The 17,475-nt window shown below is 46.7% G+C and overlaps 1 protein-coding gene across 1 annotated transcript in view; it reads left to right on the top strand.

Annotated features, from left to right (window-relative positions):
* Window positions 1–3,576: 3,576 nt before the first annotated feature.
* LOC116971560 (paladin-like) overlaps window positions 3,577–17,475 on the top strand; it is a 120,664-nt gene continuing 106,765 nt past the window's right edge. The window contains exons 1-4 of the mRNA XM_033018794.1: window positions 3,577–3,683; window positions 6,918–7,097; window positions 8,908–9,010; window positions 10,933–11,112. Coding sequence (XP_032874685.1) covers window positions 3,577–3,683; window positions 6,918–7,097; window positions 8,908–9,010; window positions 10,933–11,112 — 570 coding nt within the window. The remainder of the gene's footprint in view (window positions 3,684–6,917; window positions 7,098–8,907; window positions 9,011–10,932; window positions 11,113–17,475) is intronic.

The following is a 17,475-nucleotide window of genomic DNA, read 5'->3' as shown; positions in this document are numbered from 1 at the left end:
GGTGAGTTTAAATTAGATTAGCAGGGGATGGAGGGGGGAAGGTCGGGATCCAAAACTGGACTGAGACAGATGTGGGGCTAGAAGTCGGTATAGATGGTGATGAAGAATGTTCAATGGACAGGATAGGCAGGAGCACTTCAGGGAGTGAGGAAGGACTGTTGCATGGAGTTGCACCTATTTCAATGCAAAAGACCTGATGGGTAAGAATGTTGATCTCAGGGTGTGGATAGGTGGTGCAACTGAGATATTATAGCCATTACGGAAACCTGTCTAAGAGAGGGACAGGAAAGGTAGCTTAATGTTCCAGGGTATAGGTGCTACCAGGAGAGGTAGACATGGGAATAGAAGAGGAGGGGGTGTTGCTTAAATGATCAAGAGAATGTCACAGCAGTAATCCGAGATGACATTACTGATGGTTCGGCCAGCGAAGCTATATGGGGGGTGGCGGTGGGGGGGGGGACTGAGAAATAAAAAGGGGATGGTCACCTTGTTGAGAATGTACTACAGGCCCTCAAATAGACAACGGGAAATAAAAGAGCAAATATGCCAGGAGATTGTTAGAGAACTAATGGGGTTGTCATAGTTGGGGATTTTAAATTCCCCTTTATAGACTGGACTGTCATAGTGCAAATAGTTTAGATAGGGTGGAATTTGTCAAATGTGTTCAGGAATGTTTCTCAGGAAATATGTGGAGGGCCCCACAAGGGGGAGGGCCCCACAAAGGTGAGGGCCCCACAAGGGGGAGGGCCCCACAAGGGAGAGGGCCCACAAGGGGGAGGGCCCCACAAGGGGGAGGGCAAAGCTTGATCTACTCTTAGGAAATTGGAAAGGACAAGTGACTGATGTGTTGGATAATGTGGATGTGGAGAGGATTTTCCACTTGTGGCAGAGTCTCTAGGACTAGAAGTCATAGCCTCAGAATTAAAGGACGTTCTTTTAGGAAGGAGATGAGGATAAATTTCTTTAGTCAGTGGGTGGTGAATCTGTGGTATTCTTTGCCACAGAAGGCTGAGGAGGCCAAGTCAGTGGATATTTTTAAGGGAGAGGTAGATAGATTCTTGATTGGTACAGGTGTCAGAGGTTATGAGGAGAAGGCAGTAGAATGGGGTTAAGGGCCTGTCCCACGAGCATGCGACTCCATGTGGCAAGCGCGACCTAACGTGATCGCTTGAGCCATAAGGCCTCGCGGGGCCGGTCCCACTTCGATCGCCGGAGCCGTATGGAGTTATGCGGAGCTGGTCCCGACATCACGCGGGGCTCCGAAAAACTGACCGTGTTCAAAAATTCCGCGCGGCAACGGCCTGCCGGCCCGCAGCCACCTCGACACCGTACGCACCGCCTCGACGGGCGCAGCGTCTCGACGCCATATGAAGCATCTTGACGCCGTACGTCATGTGCGAACATCCCGCGGACTTCGCTCGAACTTCACGTCACTCACTCGACCTCCGCGCGGCCCCCGCTTCCGGTTTGGTAGCGCTCGCCGCATGCGGGCGCATGCCGGTGGGACCGGTCCTGTACGGGGATCACTCGACCTCCCCGCATCCGGTTTGGTCGCGCTTGCCGCATGCTGGTCGCATGCTCGTGGGACAGGCCCTTTAGGAAGGAGAGATAGATCAGCCATGATTGAATGGCGGAATAGACTTGATGGGCCAAATAGCCTAATTCTACTACTATTCCTTATTCCTCGTGTTGGACACCTCATCTTGAGAGCAGATGCAGCAGAGACGAATGAATTGAGAGTAGGGCAATATCCCTTAATGGATCTGAATGCACAGATGTTTCTTGGAATATCATTGCATTCACTGCTCATGATCCCAATAATACAGGAGAAAACAAATGAAGAAAGGCTGTATTGACCATTTGTTTGTCTCCACAGTCAGCCATAGGTCTAATAAAGCAACAATTCTGTGATTACGTCCATTAAGATGTATCCTCATGTGTCCTGGAACATATATTTGGAATTAATCAGGAAATGTTGCAAGCAACACGTATTCAGCAAGGGAGGCAATGTCTGGGATGGGAGAAACAAATTTGATGTTCTGTTTTAGTTAGCTTTGCACATTTATGTAAGGTATCCTCGAATAAGGTAGGCTTTTATTTTGTCTGGACATTTTTCTATGAAGATTGCCTACAGGAAGGCAAAAAGGGGGCAGATAATATTAAGAAAAATCTAAAGAGATTTTGTAAGTACAATATGGGGAAAAGGGTAGCCAGAGAGATGAAAGGGGCCACTCAGAAACCAAAACGGTTATCTCTGTGTGGAACTGCTGGAGATGGGCAACGTCCTATTCCTCTAGGGGCGCTGCACTGGCAGCAGCCTCTGCCTACAGCCTGTCTGTCATTTCTATCTTTTTTTAAATTTTCAGTTAGTCCAAAGTCTGTTTTGGGGGGAAATTTTAACTTTTCTATGTGGGGGAGGGGGGCAGGGTAAGTCTCTTCCTGGCGGGGACGCGACTATTTCTCCGAGTCGCGTCCTCGCCCCCCACCTCGCGGCCTACCAGCTGGATCGGAGCGGCCTTTCCTGCCGGGGACCGGGAACCGGACCAGGGCTGCTACAGCGGCGGCGCAGCGCTGGAGTCACCGCGGAGCGGGCGATGCCTACCTGGGTCGCCGTTTGGAGCTCCGTAGCGTTGGGCCGCTGCTCCAACATCGTGGAGCTCTGGTGCGGATAGCTTCCAACGCGGGCGGCGCTGAACAACATCGTGGAGTCCTGGGGCGCCTTGCAGAGGGTCTCCAGCAGCAGTCACCACCCGGCGCGGCCTGCGGACTTTGGAAGCCGCCGACTCCGGTAGGAGGGGGCCGACTCTGTGTCCACGCCGCTGAGGACGTCCCGCAGCCCCGACGTCGGACTTGTATCACCCCGGCGAGCGGTCCTGGACATCGGGCCGCCCGTAGCTGCAACTGCGGAGGGCTTGGGGAGGCCCTGACAACGAGGAACGGTGGAGGAAGAGACTGACTTTGGTGCCTTCCCACACAGTGGGAAACTTTGATTCTGCTGTGTGGGGATGTTTTATGTTAAATTCTATAGTGTGTTGTGTTCTTTATTTTTATTGTATGGCTGTATGGGAATTTCATTTCACTGTGCCATCTGGCACATGTGACAATTAAATGTATCTTGAATCTTGAATCTTGAATCCTAATCAAGTATTTCTCCTCTGTTTTTACCGTGGAGAAAGACATGAAGAATGAGGATCTTGGGACAATCAATGGAAATGTCTTGAGAACAATCGGTATTACGGTCGAGGATGTGCTGAACGTCCTATGGCATATGAAGGTAGAAAAATCTCCTGGGCCTGACCTCAGATATATCTGAGGACACTGTGGGAAGCTAAAGAAGAAACTGCACCTGCCCTGACTGAGATATAGGAATCATCATTAAATATGACAGGTGCCGGAAAACTGATGGGTGGCTAATGTGCCTCTATTTACGATGGGCTGCAAAGCCTGGAAACTATGGACCAGTGTGCTTCTAGGCAAGTTATTGGAGAGTATTCTGAGGGATTAGATATGCATTGAGATAGACAAGAGCTGATTAACAATAGTCAGCATGGTATCATACGTGGGAGATTGTGTCTCATGAATCTGAATTACTTTTTTGATGATGTGACCAAAAACGTTGATGAGGACAGAGCTGTAGACGTTGTCTCTGTAGTTTTCAGCATGGCATTTGATACGGTTCCACGGTAAGCTATTCTGAAAGGTTAAATTGCATGGGATCCAAAGAGCTAGCCGATTGCATAGAGAATTGGCTTCATGGAAGTAGAGGGTGAGGATCGAAGGTTATTTTTCGAACCTGAGGCCTTTGACTGGTGGTGTGTCTCAGGGATCAGTGCTGGGCCCTTTGCCATTTGTGGTTTATATCAATAATTTGGATGAGGATGCATGCAGTTCTGGTCACCCCATTATGGGAAAGATGTAGAGGCTTTGGATAGAACGCAGAGGAGGTTTACCAGATTTCTGCCTGGATTGGAAGGTTTCAGCTTCAAGGAGAGGTTGGGTAGACCTGGGTTATTTTCTCGAGAACATCAGAGGTTGAGGGGAGACGATAGAATATATGAGAGGCATAGATAGGGTAGACAGTCAGAACCTTTTTCCTGGGGTTGAAATATCCGTCACTCATTGCATGGTGAGTTGTGGGGGTCTGGAACGCATTGCCAGGGATGATGGCGGAGGCAGATATGATACTGACATTTACGAGACTTTTTCTTGGGTACTTGGAAGTGAAGGGATAAAGGGATGTTGATCATGTACAGGCCAATGAGATAAGTGTAACAAGGCATTATGAACACCACGAACTTCGTGGTCCAAAGGCCCTGATCTTTTTTGATGTCATTCAGACAATCCTTGACTGGACTTTGCTGGCTTTACCTTGCACTAATTGTTATTCCATTATCATGTATCTATACACTGGAAATGGATTGATTGTAATCATGCATTACCTTTCTGCTGACTGGTTAGCACACAACAGAAAGCTTTTCACTGTACCTCGGTACACGTGATAATAACTAAACTGAACTGGTCGTTAGTTGTGTAAGAAGGAACTGCAGATGCTGGTTTAAACCGAAGATAGACACAAAAAGCTGGAGTAACTCAGCGGGACAGGCAGCATCTCTGGAGAGAAGGACACCCATTCCTTCTCTCCAGAGATGCTGCCTGTCCCGCTGAGTTACTCCAGCTTTTTGTGTCTATGATCATGTGTTGTACTGTTCTATGTTCTTTGTTCTTTGTACAAGGCAGGATGAGTAAGTTAGTAGCTGATACTAAGGTGGGTGGTATTGTAGATAGTGAAGATGGCTATCAAAGATTACAGCAGGATCTTGATCAGTTGGGCAAGTTGGCGAAGGAATGGTTAACGCAGTTTAATGGAGATGAGTGTGAGGTGTTACATTTTAGGACGTCAAACTGGGGCAGGGTCTTCACAGAGATTGGCAGGGCTCGAGGGAGTGTTGCAGAACAGAGGGAATGAGGAGTGCAGGTAAATAGTCCCTTGAAAGTGGCGTCACAAGTACATGGGGTGGTCAAGAAGCCTTTCAGCACATCGACCATCATCAGTCAAGGTTTTGAGTTTTGAAGTTGGGATGTAATGTTACAGCTGTCCAAGACACTGGTGAGGTCACATGTGGAGTATTGTGTTCAGTTTTGGTCACCCTGCTATGGGAAGAATATTGTTAAACTAGAAAGAGTGCAGTGAAAATCTACGAGGACATGAGGCCCTGAGCTATAGGCAGAGGTTGAACAGGCTAGGACCTTTTTCCTTGAATCACAGGAGGATGTGAGGTGATCTTAGACCTCATTGACCTCATTGTTTTAGACATCTTTAATATGAGGGAACATTTCTCACTATCCACTGCATCCATGGTTGACAAGATTTTATATACCTCAATCAGTTCCGCTCCAAGGTATACAAACCCAGTCTCTCCTCATAACAGAAATGTCTTGTCACAGGTAACGTCCTGGTGAATCTCCTCTGCATCCTTCCTTTTATATGGCAAGCAGAATGGGAGGGCAATAGAGCAGAGGTTATGACACTGATAGGAAAATGTCAGCTCAATCGATATTGCCTGTCGGACATACTCTCTGGTAATTGATAGAACTGGTACAGCTGGGATGCATACACTTCAGAAACTATGCCCCTGTCCCACTTAGGAAACCTTAACGGAAACCTCTGGAGACCTTGTGTCCCACCCAAGGTTTCCATGAGTCGCCAGAGGTTTTGGTCACTTGCCTGGAAAGCCTCGACCGAACTGTGAGCTGCATCTATTGACCAACCCACACTGCTACCTGCTACCAACCGCACACACACACACAAACACATCGCGAAGGTGGGGGCCAGGGACAGCGGAGGAGCGCTGTCGGCGCGATGAAGAGGAAGGTAAACGGCTGCCACAGAGCACGGTAAGTTCTTTAGAGAGCGCGGGAGGGAGGGAGAGATGGGGAAAGAAAGGGAGAGAAGGACAGAGAAGGAGAGAGAGAATGGGACAGAAGGGGAGAGAGAAGGGGGGAGAAGGGGAGAGAGAAGGGGAGAGAAGGGGGGGGGGGAGAAGGAGTGGAGACAGTTTTAAGAAGTTTAATAAAGTTAGAGGGCATTTTACCTTCCGGCGGATCTTCTAGGTCCTGAAAACCAAAGATCCTACAGGATCACTTTCGACCATTAGGGAGAGTGACCAAAACCTCCAGGAACCTCATGGAAACCTTGGGTGGGGCGCAAGGCCTCCAGAGGTTTCCGTTCAGGTTCCCTAAGTGGGACAGGGGCATAATGTTTCAAATGATAGACTCAAAATGCTGGTGTAATTCAGCGGGTCAGGCAACATCTCTGCATAAAAGAAATAGGTGACGTTTCAGTTCGAGACCCTTCTTCAGACTGAGAGTTAGGGAGAGATAAAACTAGAGGAATGAAAAGGTACTAAGAACATTCGCGATAAATCAAATAATGTGCTCTTTTGCAGAATGTAGATGAGAAGTAAGAAGTAGGCGAGACACAAATATTTAAGGTGGGTGCAGGAGAGGCAGCCTTTGCAAATGCTGTCTCCTCCCCTTCCTTCACCCTCTAGCTGTCTCCTCCCACCCTCCCATCCACCCGCCCTCGGGCTCCTCCTCCTCCCCCCTTTTTCCTTCCTTCTTTCCCCACCCCCCATCAGTCTGAAGAAGGGTTTCGGCCCGAAACGTCGCCTATTTCCTTCGCTCCATAGATGCTGCTGCACCCGCTGAGTTTCCCCAGCAATTTTGTGTACCTTTGCAAATGATTCCCTGGTTACAACTAAACAAACACACAAAACTTTGTCCTGGTGCTTGTGGACTCTTTCCAAATGGTTGACATTAGGTTTAACTCAGTTTGGATTGAAATTGGTAATAATTTACTACTTATTAGCCCAAAGTACTGGTGTTTAGAATTTTTTTTAAAGCATATCTTTGTTCAGGTACGAGGACACCATGGGTACCAGTGCTAGTACCAACCAGCAATCTGCGTCATCTGTCCGAGCACAACCTGAGAAGGATGTCAAACAACCTGTTGCAGTCAGTCACTCTGAGGTTATCAACACCCCGGCAGGGTTGGCCAAATCCTTTGTCACCAACAAAGTGGCACGTGTTGTGATAACGTGAGTAAAAGCATCAGTGACCGCGTGGATTTCCTTTGGGTGCTCGGTTTCCTCCCAAAAAAAAGGGAGATGTGGAGGGAGCGGTCCCTGCGGACGGCAGAAAAGGGTGGAGATGAGAAGATATGATGAGTGGTGGGGTCCCTTAGGAGGTGATGGAAATGTCAGAGGATAATGTGTTAGATGCGAAAGCTGGTGAGGACCTGGGGTACTCTGTCCTTTTTGCATTTGAGTAAAGGGGGAGCGAGAGCAGAACTACAGGGTACAGAAGAGACACGTGCTAAGGCCTCATTTATGACAGAAGGGGGAACCCACGTTCCCTGAAGACATCTTAGATGTCCTCGTGTTGGACACCTCATCTTGGGAGCAGATGCAGCAGAGACGAATGAATTGAGAGTAGGGCAATATCCCTTAATGGATCTGAATGCACAGATGTTTCTTGGAATATCATTGCATTCACTGCTCATGATCCCAATAATACAGGAGAAAACAAATGAAGAAAGGCTCTATTGACCATTTGTTTGTCTCCACAGTCAGCCATCGGTCTAATAAAGCAACAATTTTGTGATTATGTCCATTAAGAAGTACCCTCATGTGTCCTGGAACAAGCATTTGGAATTAATCAGAAAATGTTGCAAGCAACACGTATTCAGCAAGGGAGGCAATGTCTGGGATGGGAGTAACAAATTTGATGTTACTAGTTCTGTTTTAGTTAGCTTTCGACATTTATGTAAGGTATTCTCGCATAAGGTAGGCTTTTATTTTGTCTGGAAAATGTTCTATGAAGATTGCCTACTGATCAGAAATTGTTGCATAATTGCAAAGAACTACTGTATAAGTGAACATAATTGTATATAGATCATAAGGTTATAAGGTCAAAAGTGATTGGAGCAGAATTAGGCCATTCGGCCCATCGTCTACGCCGCCATTCAATCATGGCTGATCTATCTCTTCTTCCTAACCCCATTCTCCTGCTTTCTCCCCATAACCCTCGACACCCGTACTAATCAAGAATCTATCTACTGTATCTCTGCCTTAAAAATATCCATTGACTTAGCCTCCACAGTGTGCACAGATTACAGTAAAAGCTACAGTAAGGCTCCCGGGATGTGCCACGGAGCAGAACGACAGGTGGGCTGAGAGCAAATTAGTGGGCGTACTGATGAGAACTAAGAGGGACCCGATGGGCCCTGCCACTGAGAATAAAGAGGGACCTGTCGGGCTGCACCGCCAAGAACAAGGAGGGGCTCAGTAGAGGGCTGCTGAAAACAAAGAAGGATTCAGTGGGGGGGGGGGCGGCCGAGACCGAAGAGGCACCCAGCAGCGGCCGGCCTGATTCGCTGCTACGAGACGATAAAACTTCTGAAACTTTGTTGGCACCAGAAACATGGCAACTCTTCGTTTACAGCCTAGGTGAAGTCTGCTGTATGATTTTACTCGATTGAATGCAAAAAAAAATTCACTCACTTGGCACATGTGACCATAAAGTATCATTGATTCATTGAATCATTGAAGTGCAACTTGAACCCAAATGAATTAATTCAATGATAAGGTTGTTACTATTCTGTTATGGTGCAACTTATTATTTTTGCGCACAAAGTCTCCAGCAACACTTGGGGACTCCCCCTGGCATAGGGTGGCTCTGGAAGACACAGGAGAAAGTAAAGATATTGGTGCAGTTCTGGAGGCCTTCAGCTGCACAACCAGCTGAGGGCATTGGCTGCTTCTTGTCAATCGCTGACCTGGTATCAAACTCTTCTGGCTGGGCCTAATTCCTGCTGCTGAATTCTCATGTTTATTGCTTGATTCTAAGGCACAATCTGAAGGAAGAATTTCAAGTTCACGATAACTTTCTTAAGGCCCACTACGTCATTGGCAGCATGAATGACAGTTTACCCGAGCATTACCTTGTGCAGGTAAGTAATTTCCTTTTCTGAAACTTGTTTCCACATAAGGTTTAGTTATTAATATGTATCATAATTTCCAAAAAGCACCATGATGTGTTTGAAGCTCCATATAATAGCTCTGAAAACAATTGTGCAAACATTTCCATAAACAGAAGCCAAAACATTTATTTGGAAAACTCTTAACAACAGACTGGTTCCACCAAGATGCAGCACAGAACGCCAGAGGAGATACCTTTTCCCTGTAGCTGTCAAACTGTACAGGTCCTCCCCCTTCTGTTGTGGGGTAAACTGACTGACTCCCCTCCCCCCCACCCCCCTCCCCCTCCCCAATCTTTGCACATCCCCAATCTTGGACTTCCCACTCGTCACTTTAATTTCAGGTTTCATGTGTTTTATGACTGTTGGCAGACTAATTTCCCTCCTGGGATAAATGAAGTTCTATTGTGTCGTATTGTATCATCATATCGTAAAAACATCGTGAAAATCATCTTCTTTGCAATCAGGCTAATGCCCATCAGGAAATTTGAATCCTAATCTTTTCATTCGCCCAGGAATGTTGTTCTTTCCATTTTGCCATTGTGAATAGGAGGCACAATGTGTTAGCATGTGGCAGAGCTCGCAGAGCCACTGCCTCCATGCACTAGACTCTTGGGTTCAATCCAGACATCGGGTACGTGGAGGTTGCATGTTCCCCCTGTGACTGCATGGGCTTCCTCCCACATCCCAAGCATGTGGGTTTGTAGGTTAATTGGCTGCTGTAAATTATCTCTGCTGTTTAGGTTTATGTTAGAATCTGGTTGTTGATGAGAATATAGGGAGAAAAATGGGATGAATATAGGATTGGTTTAAATGGGTGGATGATGGTCAGCACAGTCCCAGTGTTATTAAGACCTGTTATTAAGCTGTATCTTTGACTCAGTGACATCAATGGAAATGCAACTTTTAGCTAAGTCTAGTTTATTGTCACGTGTACTGAGGTACTGTTAAAAGCTTTCATTGCGTGATAACCAGTCAGCGGAAAGACAATACATGATTACTATCAAGCCATCCATAGTATACATCTGCATACTAAGGGAATGGCGTTAGTGCAAGATAAAGTCCAGTCAAGTCCGATTAAAGACAGTCCAAGGGTCTCCAATGAGGTAGAAAGTAGCTCAGGACTGCTCAGGATGATTCAGTTACCCAATAACAGTGGGAAGAAACTAGCCCATTTCCACGCTTCTAAGGTGTGGCCGGGGTGAGACTCGTCCTTGACAATTCCACAATTCTCTGCAATTTCTTACGGTCTTGGATGGCAATAATTCCAAACCATGCTGCAATACATCCTGATAAAATGCTTTCCACAGCACATTTGTAGAAGTTTGTGAGAGTTGTTGGGGACATGTCGAACTTCCTAAACCTTTGAAGGAAGTAGAGGCATTGGTGTGCTTTCTTGGCCATTGCTTCAATATGGGTGGACCAGGACAAGTTACAGGTGATATTTACTCCTAGAAATTAGAAGCTTTCAACCATTTCTATTTCGGCACAGTCAATACAAACTGGGCTGTGTGTACCGCTTCGCTTCCTGAAGTGGATCACTATCTCCTTTGTCTTGCTGACATTGAGAGAAAGGTTGTTGTCTCGACACCAGGTTACGAGGTTCTCAATCTCCTTCCTCTACTCCGTCTCATCATTATATGATATCCGGCCCACAATGATGGCATTGTCTGCGAATTTGTGGAGAATACCAAATGTCCACAAATAAATAATATGGTTTATTTCCCATTGAGCTAATTGAATGCATAATTGGAAATTCATAAGCTCAACCAATTCCTTTTGTTCCTTTAATTAATTTATCAAACAATCCTTTCATGTTGTAGACATTAATTTGACTGTGAACAATTCCGTGAGTGATATCTACTGTTACAATATTTCATTCTACATTCCTTCAGGGGAAATACTTTATGATTAATGATCTCAGTGACAAAGTGGACAACCTTCTCACCATGAATAATTATGGAGCACCAAATTTTCGACAGATTCAACTTGGCTACCCAGTATATGGCATGGGGCAAGCAACAATGAATGGCTTTCACATGGTATTACAAAAACTAAAGGAGGAAGGAAATCAGGTGAGAAATGTGTTTGGTGCTGATTAATGATTCACACTCTTGCAGTAGATAAAAGGAAACAATATCATACATGCTTAGTTTAATTTAGAGATACAACATCAAAACATGACCTTCCGTCCACCGAGTCCACGCCGACCATCGAGATGTGAATCTAACCCATTCACATTAGATCTATGTTATCCCACTTCCACTTCCACTCCCTGCACATTAGGGTAACTGGGTCTCTGGTGCTGTAAGGCAGCAGCTCTACCAGCTACTCCACTATGCTGCATGTTGAGGAGTTTGGTATGTTGCCAGCCTTTGGAAGTGCATGGCTGCAACAGGTTAGCTGTGGTGGAATTTCTAGCAGGTAGTTAGCAATGCTGACAACCTTCTCATGTCTGCCTCATGTAGCAGCGAGTCCAGCTACCAAACTGAAGTCTGAGTGCTACAGTATCTCTTTCTTGCCCAGAGATTCCATCACTTGTCTCAACATGTGCCTTAATTGATTTTAATCTGCTACATCTCTCCATTTCATCAGGTGCTGGTAAAAGCTGAAGATGTTCACGAGAACCTTTACACAGAACACATCAGAGTACAGCACAAGAACGGGCTCTTCAGTTCATAATAGAATAGAATAGAATAGTTTCTTTATTGTCATTGTAACATGAACCATGTACAACAAAATTTAAAAATGTCAGCCAGTCAGTGCACCATTCAAACATTTCTAAAAGCTAACGATACATACAAGGTAAAATATTAAAAAAGATAAACAACTAAAATAAATATCATGAAAATAGCACGCGTAAACACCCAACCCTACATCCTTCTGTCGATTTCACAGTGTACCACAGTCCCTTAGTATGTATCGCCCCTGCGTTCCTTGGCGGCTACATTTAGTGCCTTTATAGCAGTGGGGTAAAAACTGTTTTTAAGTCTGTTTGTCCTTGTCCTTGTAGACCTGTACCGTCTGCCTGACGGCAACAGTTCAAACAGGGAGTGTCCGGGGTGGGAAATGTCCTTTATAATACTCTGGGATTTTTTGATGCAGCGGGAACTGTGTAAGTCCTCCAAGGTAAGGAGAGGGCAGCCGACAATCCTCTGGGCGTTGTCAATGGCCCTCTGGAGCGCTTTCCTCTGAGCCGCTGTGCATACACATACACAGTATGTTAGGATGCTCTCAATGGAGCACCGATAAAAGGACAACAGCAGTCTCTGATTGATGTTATTCTTCCTGAGCACCCTCAGGAAGTGCAGTCTCTGCTGGACCTTTTTCAGCAGCGCAGAGGTGTTCACGCTCCACGTCAGGTCCTCCTCAATATGGATTCCCAGGAAGCGGAAATCCGCCACCTTCTCCACACAGTCCCCTCTGATAATTAATGGTACCATGTCCGTTTTATTCTTCCTGAAGTCTATTATTATTTCCTTTGTCTTTAAGGTGTTGAGGAGCAGGTTATTTTCTCCACACCACACTGTCAGCTGTTCCGCCTCATCCCGGTAGGCGTACTCGTCCCCCCCGGAGATGAGTCCCACCACCGTAGTGTCATCCGCAAATTTGACAATGGTGTTGCTGTGGTGGGCGGGGGTGCAGTCATATGTGTAGATGGTGTAGAGCAGGGGGCTCAGTACGCAGCCCTGTGGAGAGCCGGTACTGAGGCTGAGGGCCGTTGATGTGTGATGGCCCACTCTGACTCTCTGGCTGCGACCCGACAGGAAGCTATTTATCCACATGCAGGTGGAGTGTGGAAGTCCCAAGTCCCCCAGTTTGTCCACCAGTTTGTGGGGAAGGATGGTATTAAAAGCAGAGCTGTAGTCCACAAAGAGCATCCGCACGTAGCTCCCCCGCTGCTCCAGGTGGGACAGTGCAGCATGAAGGGCTGTGGCTACAGCATTCTCTGTAGATCTATTCGCTCTGTACGCAAACTGGTGGGGGTCAAAGCTTCGGGGCAGGAGTGATGTGATATGACCCCGGACCAGTTTTTCAAAACATTTCATCACACTTCATAATGTCGGTGCCAAACATGATGTCAAGACCATTTCTTATTCTACCTAATCCATATTCCTCCCTACCATGCGTATCCATATACCTAAACAAAAGATCATGTCTGCTTCATCCACCAACCCCGACAACACGTTCCATGCACTCACCACCCTCTGTATAACAAAGTTGCCCCACACATCTCCGTTAAGCTCTCACCTTAAAGCTATTCCCTCTAGTATTTGATTTTTCCATCCTTGGAAAAAGGTTCTGACTGTCTACCCTGTAGCTAATACCCCCAAATCAAAGCCACATTCTGGTAAACCTCCTCTGCACCTTTTCCAAAGTGTCCACATTTTTCCTATTATGGGGAAACCAAATCTGCATGTAATATTTCAAATATGACCTAACCAATGTCCTATAAAGCTGCATCATGATATCCTGAGTCTTATACCCAATGCCCAAAGCCCAGCCTGTGAATGCGGAGCAGAACAACAGACAGCCAACCATGCCACCTCTGGGTGCCCGATCTACCACCCACCAAAAGGGGCTCAGGGCCTGGCAAACATTGACGCAGAGACAACAACCTGGCTGCTCAATACCCGGCTTGAGATCTAACTATTCCTTTGGTTTATGTTTCATTCGCAAGAAGAAGAATGCCCTGACCAATGAAGGCAAGCATACCACATGCCTTCTTCACCACGCTATCCATTTGTGTTGCCAATTTCAGAATGTTATGGATATGGACCCCAATATCCCTCTGTATATCAATGTCATTGAGGGTCATGCATAAAGTCTATTTTCCCCTTAAATTTGACCTCCCCAAGTGGAACACTTCACACTTGCTCGGATTAAACTCCATTTGATGTTTCTCTGCAAAATTTCTGCTGCTGATCTATATCCCGCTGTGTACTTTGACAGCTTTCCTCACAGATTTAACACAGAAAAAGCAGGAATGGGGTACTGATTTTAGATGATCAGCCATGATCATATTAAATGGCGGTGCTAGCTTGAAGGGCCGACTGGCCTACTGCTGCACCTATTTTTCTATGCTTTAGTCCGCAACCCCCAGTAATCTTGTTGTCATCTGCAAACTTACTAACCAACCCATCTGCATTTATGGCCAAGTCATTTATATACAGTACTAGACTAAGTGGGACCCGTTCGGTCCCATGTTCACACAGGAGGGCTGGTCCCCCAACGCAATATTCCACCTCGCCACCAATTCCAATATTGGTGGCCAGTGGAGGGGGGGGGGGCTTTCTGGAGTGCTAGTATGGGTGTTGTGGGCTGAAGGGACTGGTTTCCAGAGGGCTAGCATGGACATTGTGGGCCGACAATTCTTGGGGTGGCAGCTCAGTCAATCAAGCCTGATGTGCTGGCAGCTCACTCACGGCTAGTGGGCTGACAGTTGACTCACGGCTATTCCTTGAAATTCCATTTCAAGCAGGGTTCAATACAATACAATACCGTTTATTTGTCATTTGAACCTCACATGAAGTTCAAACGACATTTGGTTTCTGCAGCCATACAAGAAAAGAACCAAGACACACACCAACAGAATTTACACAAACATCCATCACAGTGAATCTCCTCCTCACTGTGATGGAAGGCAAAGTCTTGTCTCTCCCCTGCTCTCCATTCCTCTCCCGAAGTCAAAGTCAAAGCCTCCAGCGGGCGCTAGCAGGTCCGCGGCCATTTAAAGCCGCATCGGGCGATGTAAGGCCCTGCCCCGGGTCTTGATGTTGGAGCCCCCGGCGGGCGCTAGCGAGTCCGCGGCCATTTAAAGCCGCGCCGGGCGATGTAAGGCCCCGCTCCAGGTCACTTTCAACCCCGCAATTCAAGCGGGAGAAGTCGCCGTTGCCGGTGCCCCGCAAAGCAGTCTCCCACCGGGGACCCGCGAGCTCCCAAGGCCACCAAATTCAAATGCAGTTTCCTCCCATTTCAAGCCGGGTGCAAGGCCACCAAATGCAAGTGCAGTTTCATGCCATTTCATCAAACTCAAGTGCAGTTTCCTCCCATTTCAAGCCGGGTGCAAGGCCACCAAATGCAAGTGCAGTTTCATGCCATTTCAAACAGGGTACAAGGCCACCAAAGGGTTTCGGCCCGAAACGTTGCCTATTTCCTTCGCTCCATAGATGCTGCTGCACCCGCTGAGTTTCTCCAGCTTTTTTGTGTACCACCAAATTCAAGTGCAGTTTCATACCACTACAAGCAGAGTGCAAGGCCACCAAATTCAAGTGCAGTTTCCGACCACTTCAGGCAGGGTGCAAGGCCACCAAATTCGTGCATTTTCATACCACTTCAAGCAGAATGCAAGGCCACCAAATATAAGTGCAGTTTCATACCACTTTAAGCAGGGTGCAAGGCCACCAAATTCAAGTGCAGTTTCATACCACTTCAAGCAGGGTGCAAGGCCACCAAACTCAAGTGCAGTTTCATGCCACTTCAAGCAGGGTGCAAGGCCACCAAACTCAAGTGCCGTTTCATGCCACTTCAAGCAGGGTGCAAGGCCACCAAATTCTAGTGCAGTTTCATGCTACCAAGCAGAATGCATGGCCACCAAATTCAAGTGCAGTTTCATGCCATTTCAAGCAGGGTGCAAGGCCACCAAATTCAAGTGCAGTTTCATACCATTTCAAGCAGGGTGCAAGACAACCAAATTCAAGTGCAGTTTCATACCATTTCATGCAGGGTGCAAGCACCAAATTCAAATGCAGTTTCATACCATTTCAAGCAGGGTGAAACGACCATAAAACCATATAAAACCACACAAAACACCACACAACACCACACTCACAGTTCAGTAGACATTCAGTGTGTTCAGTTGAATCACAGCTCAGACCTCTCCCTCCCCCATCTTGCAGAGACTGAGCCACACCCACACTTACGGGTTTTATAATCCCTCCCCCCTCCCACCGGAAGGGGCGTTGCCTTCATGGCTTGATTGACATGAGAGAGATTCTCAACATTTTTTAAACACTAATGACACTTTTAATTAAATCACAGCCGTAAGTGGTAGCGTTTTATCTAAAATCAATATACAGTGCAAACAGGAAGTTTTCAAGTTTAGACTTTTAATCCTGTGCTTTATTTCAAACCAACCACCACCAACAACCATTTACTGTGCTTTATTTCAAACAAACCACATTTTCATTTTCAAACCACATTAAGGGCACTCAAGGTCACTAAACCCACACTCACAGTTTAGTAGAAATGTGTTCAGTGTTATTCACAGTTCAGACTGAGAGATGTGACCTTCTCGCTCCCCCATCTTGCAGAGACTGACTGAGGCACTCAACACTTCCGGGTTTTATGGTCCCTCCGGAAGTGGCGTGGCCTTCAGGAGAGCGAATCTCAACATTTTTTAAACACTAATAATTATTTTATTTTTCATCGATGGGAAAAATCCTTTTGTCCTGCACAGCGGAAGGGGAATCTGAGTAAGATGGCCATAAATCACAGTTGTAAGTGGCAGGGTTTTTTCTAAAATCAATATACAGAACAACAGGAAGTGGTCAAAATCAGACTTTTAGTAATATAGATATCACAAAGAGCAGAGGTCCCAGCACAGATCCCTGAAGAACTCCTTCAGTCAAATACAATCTTCAGCATGAATCGACTCCTTGAACATTGCGAATTAACTAATTATATGGCAGGTATATTTCAGAAATTGGAAGAAGATAAATATGATTGGTCAGAAGGAGGAGATACAACAACATTTATTTTTAATTGAGAGGATATCACGGGCATCCTTTTTTTTGTGGTGGATCAGAGAATGGTGGATCACTGAAACATGCTGCCGGGGTGGTAGTGGAGGCAGGTGATGGCATTTAAGATGCTTTAGTTGGATACATGGAGATGCAGAAAATGGAGGCATAAGGGTCACGTGAAGGTTCAAAGGTTCAAAGGTTCAAAGGTTGATTTATTGTCACATACACCTAGATGTAGTGAAATTCTTTTTGCCAATGCAGCACATAAAAAAGAATACAAACATAACAATAATAAATAGCTTTAACATAAAAACATCCCCCCACAATGGTTCCCATTATGGGGGAAGGCACAGAGTCCAGTCCCATCCCCAATGTCCACCCATAGTCGGGCCTATTGAGGCCTCCACGGTTGCCTCTACGGAGGCCCGATGTTCCAGGCCGTCCTCGCCGGGTGATGATGTTCCGGCGTCGGGAGAGTCCTCTCAGCGGCATGGGAACCCTGGAACGGCCGCCTCCCTACTCAAGACCGTGGCTTCCGGAGCCGACAAGGCCGCGCCGAATGGAGCTCAACTGGCGATCTCATCGCAAGATCCCAGGCTCCCGATGTAAGTTCAGCGCCGCCGCCCGCAGCTCCGCGATGTTTTTAACGCCGGTCCCAGCTCACCGGAGTTCCAGCGCGGCGACCCAGACAAG

The sequence above is a fragment of the Amblyraja radiata genome, chromosome 3, assembly GCF_010909765.2.
Source record: "Amblyraja radiata isolate CabotCenter1 chromosome 3, sAmbRad1.1.pri, whole genome shotgun sequence".
Taxonomy (NCBI): domain Eukaryota; kingdom Metazoa; phylum Chordata; class Chondrichthyes; order Rajiformes; family Rajidae; genus Amblyraja; species Amblyraja radiata.
Note: the sequence above shows the minus strand (reverse complement) of the source record. Positions and strands in the feature narration are given on the sequence as shown.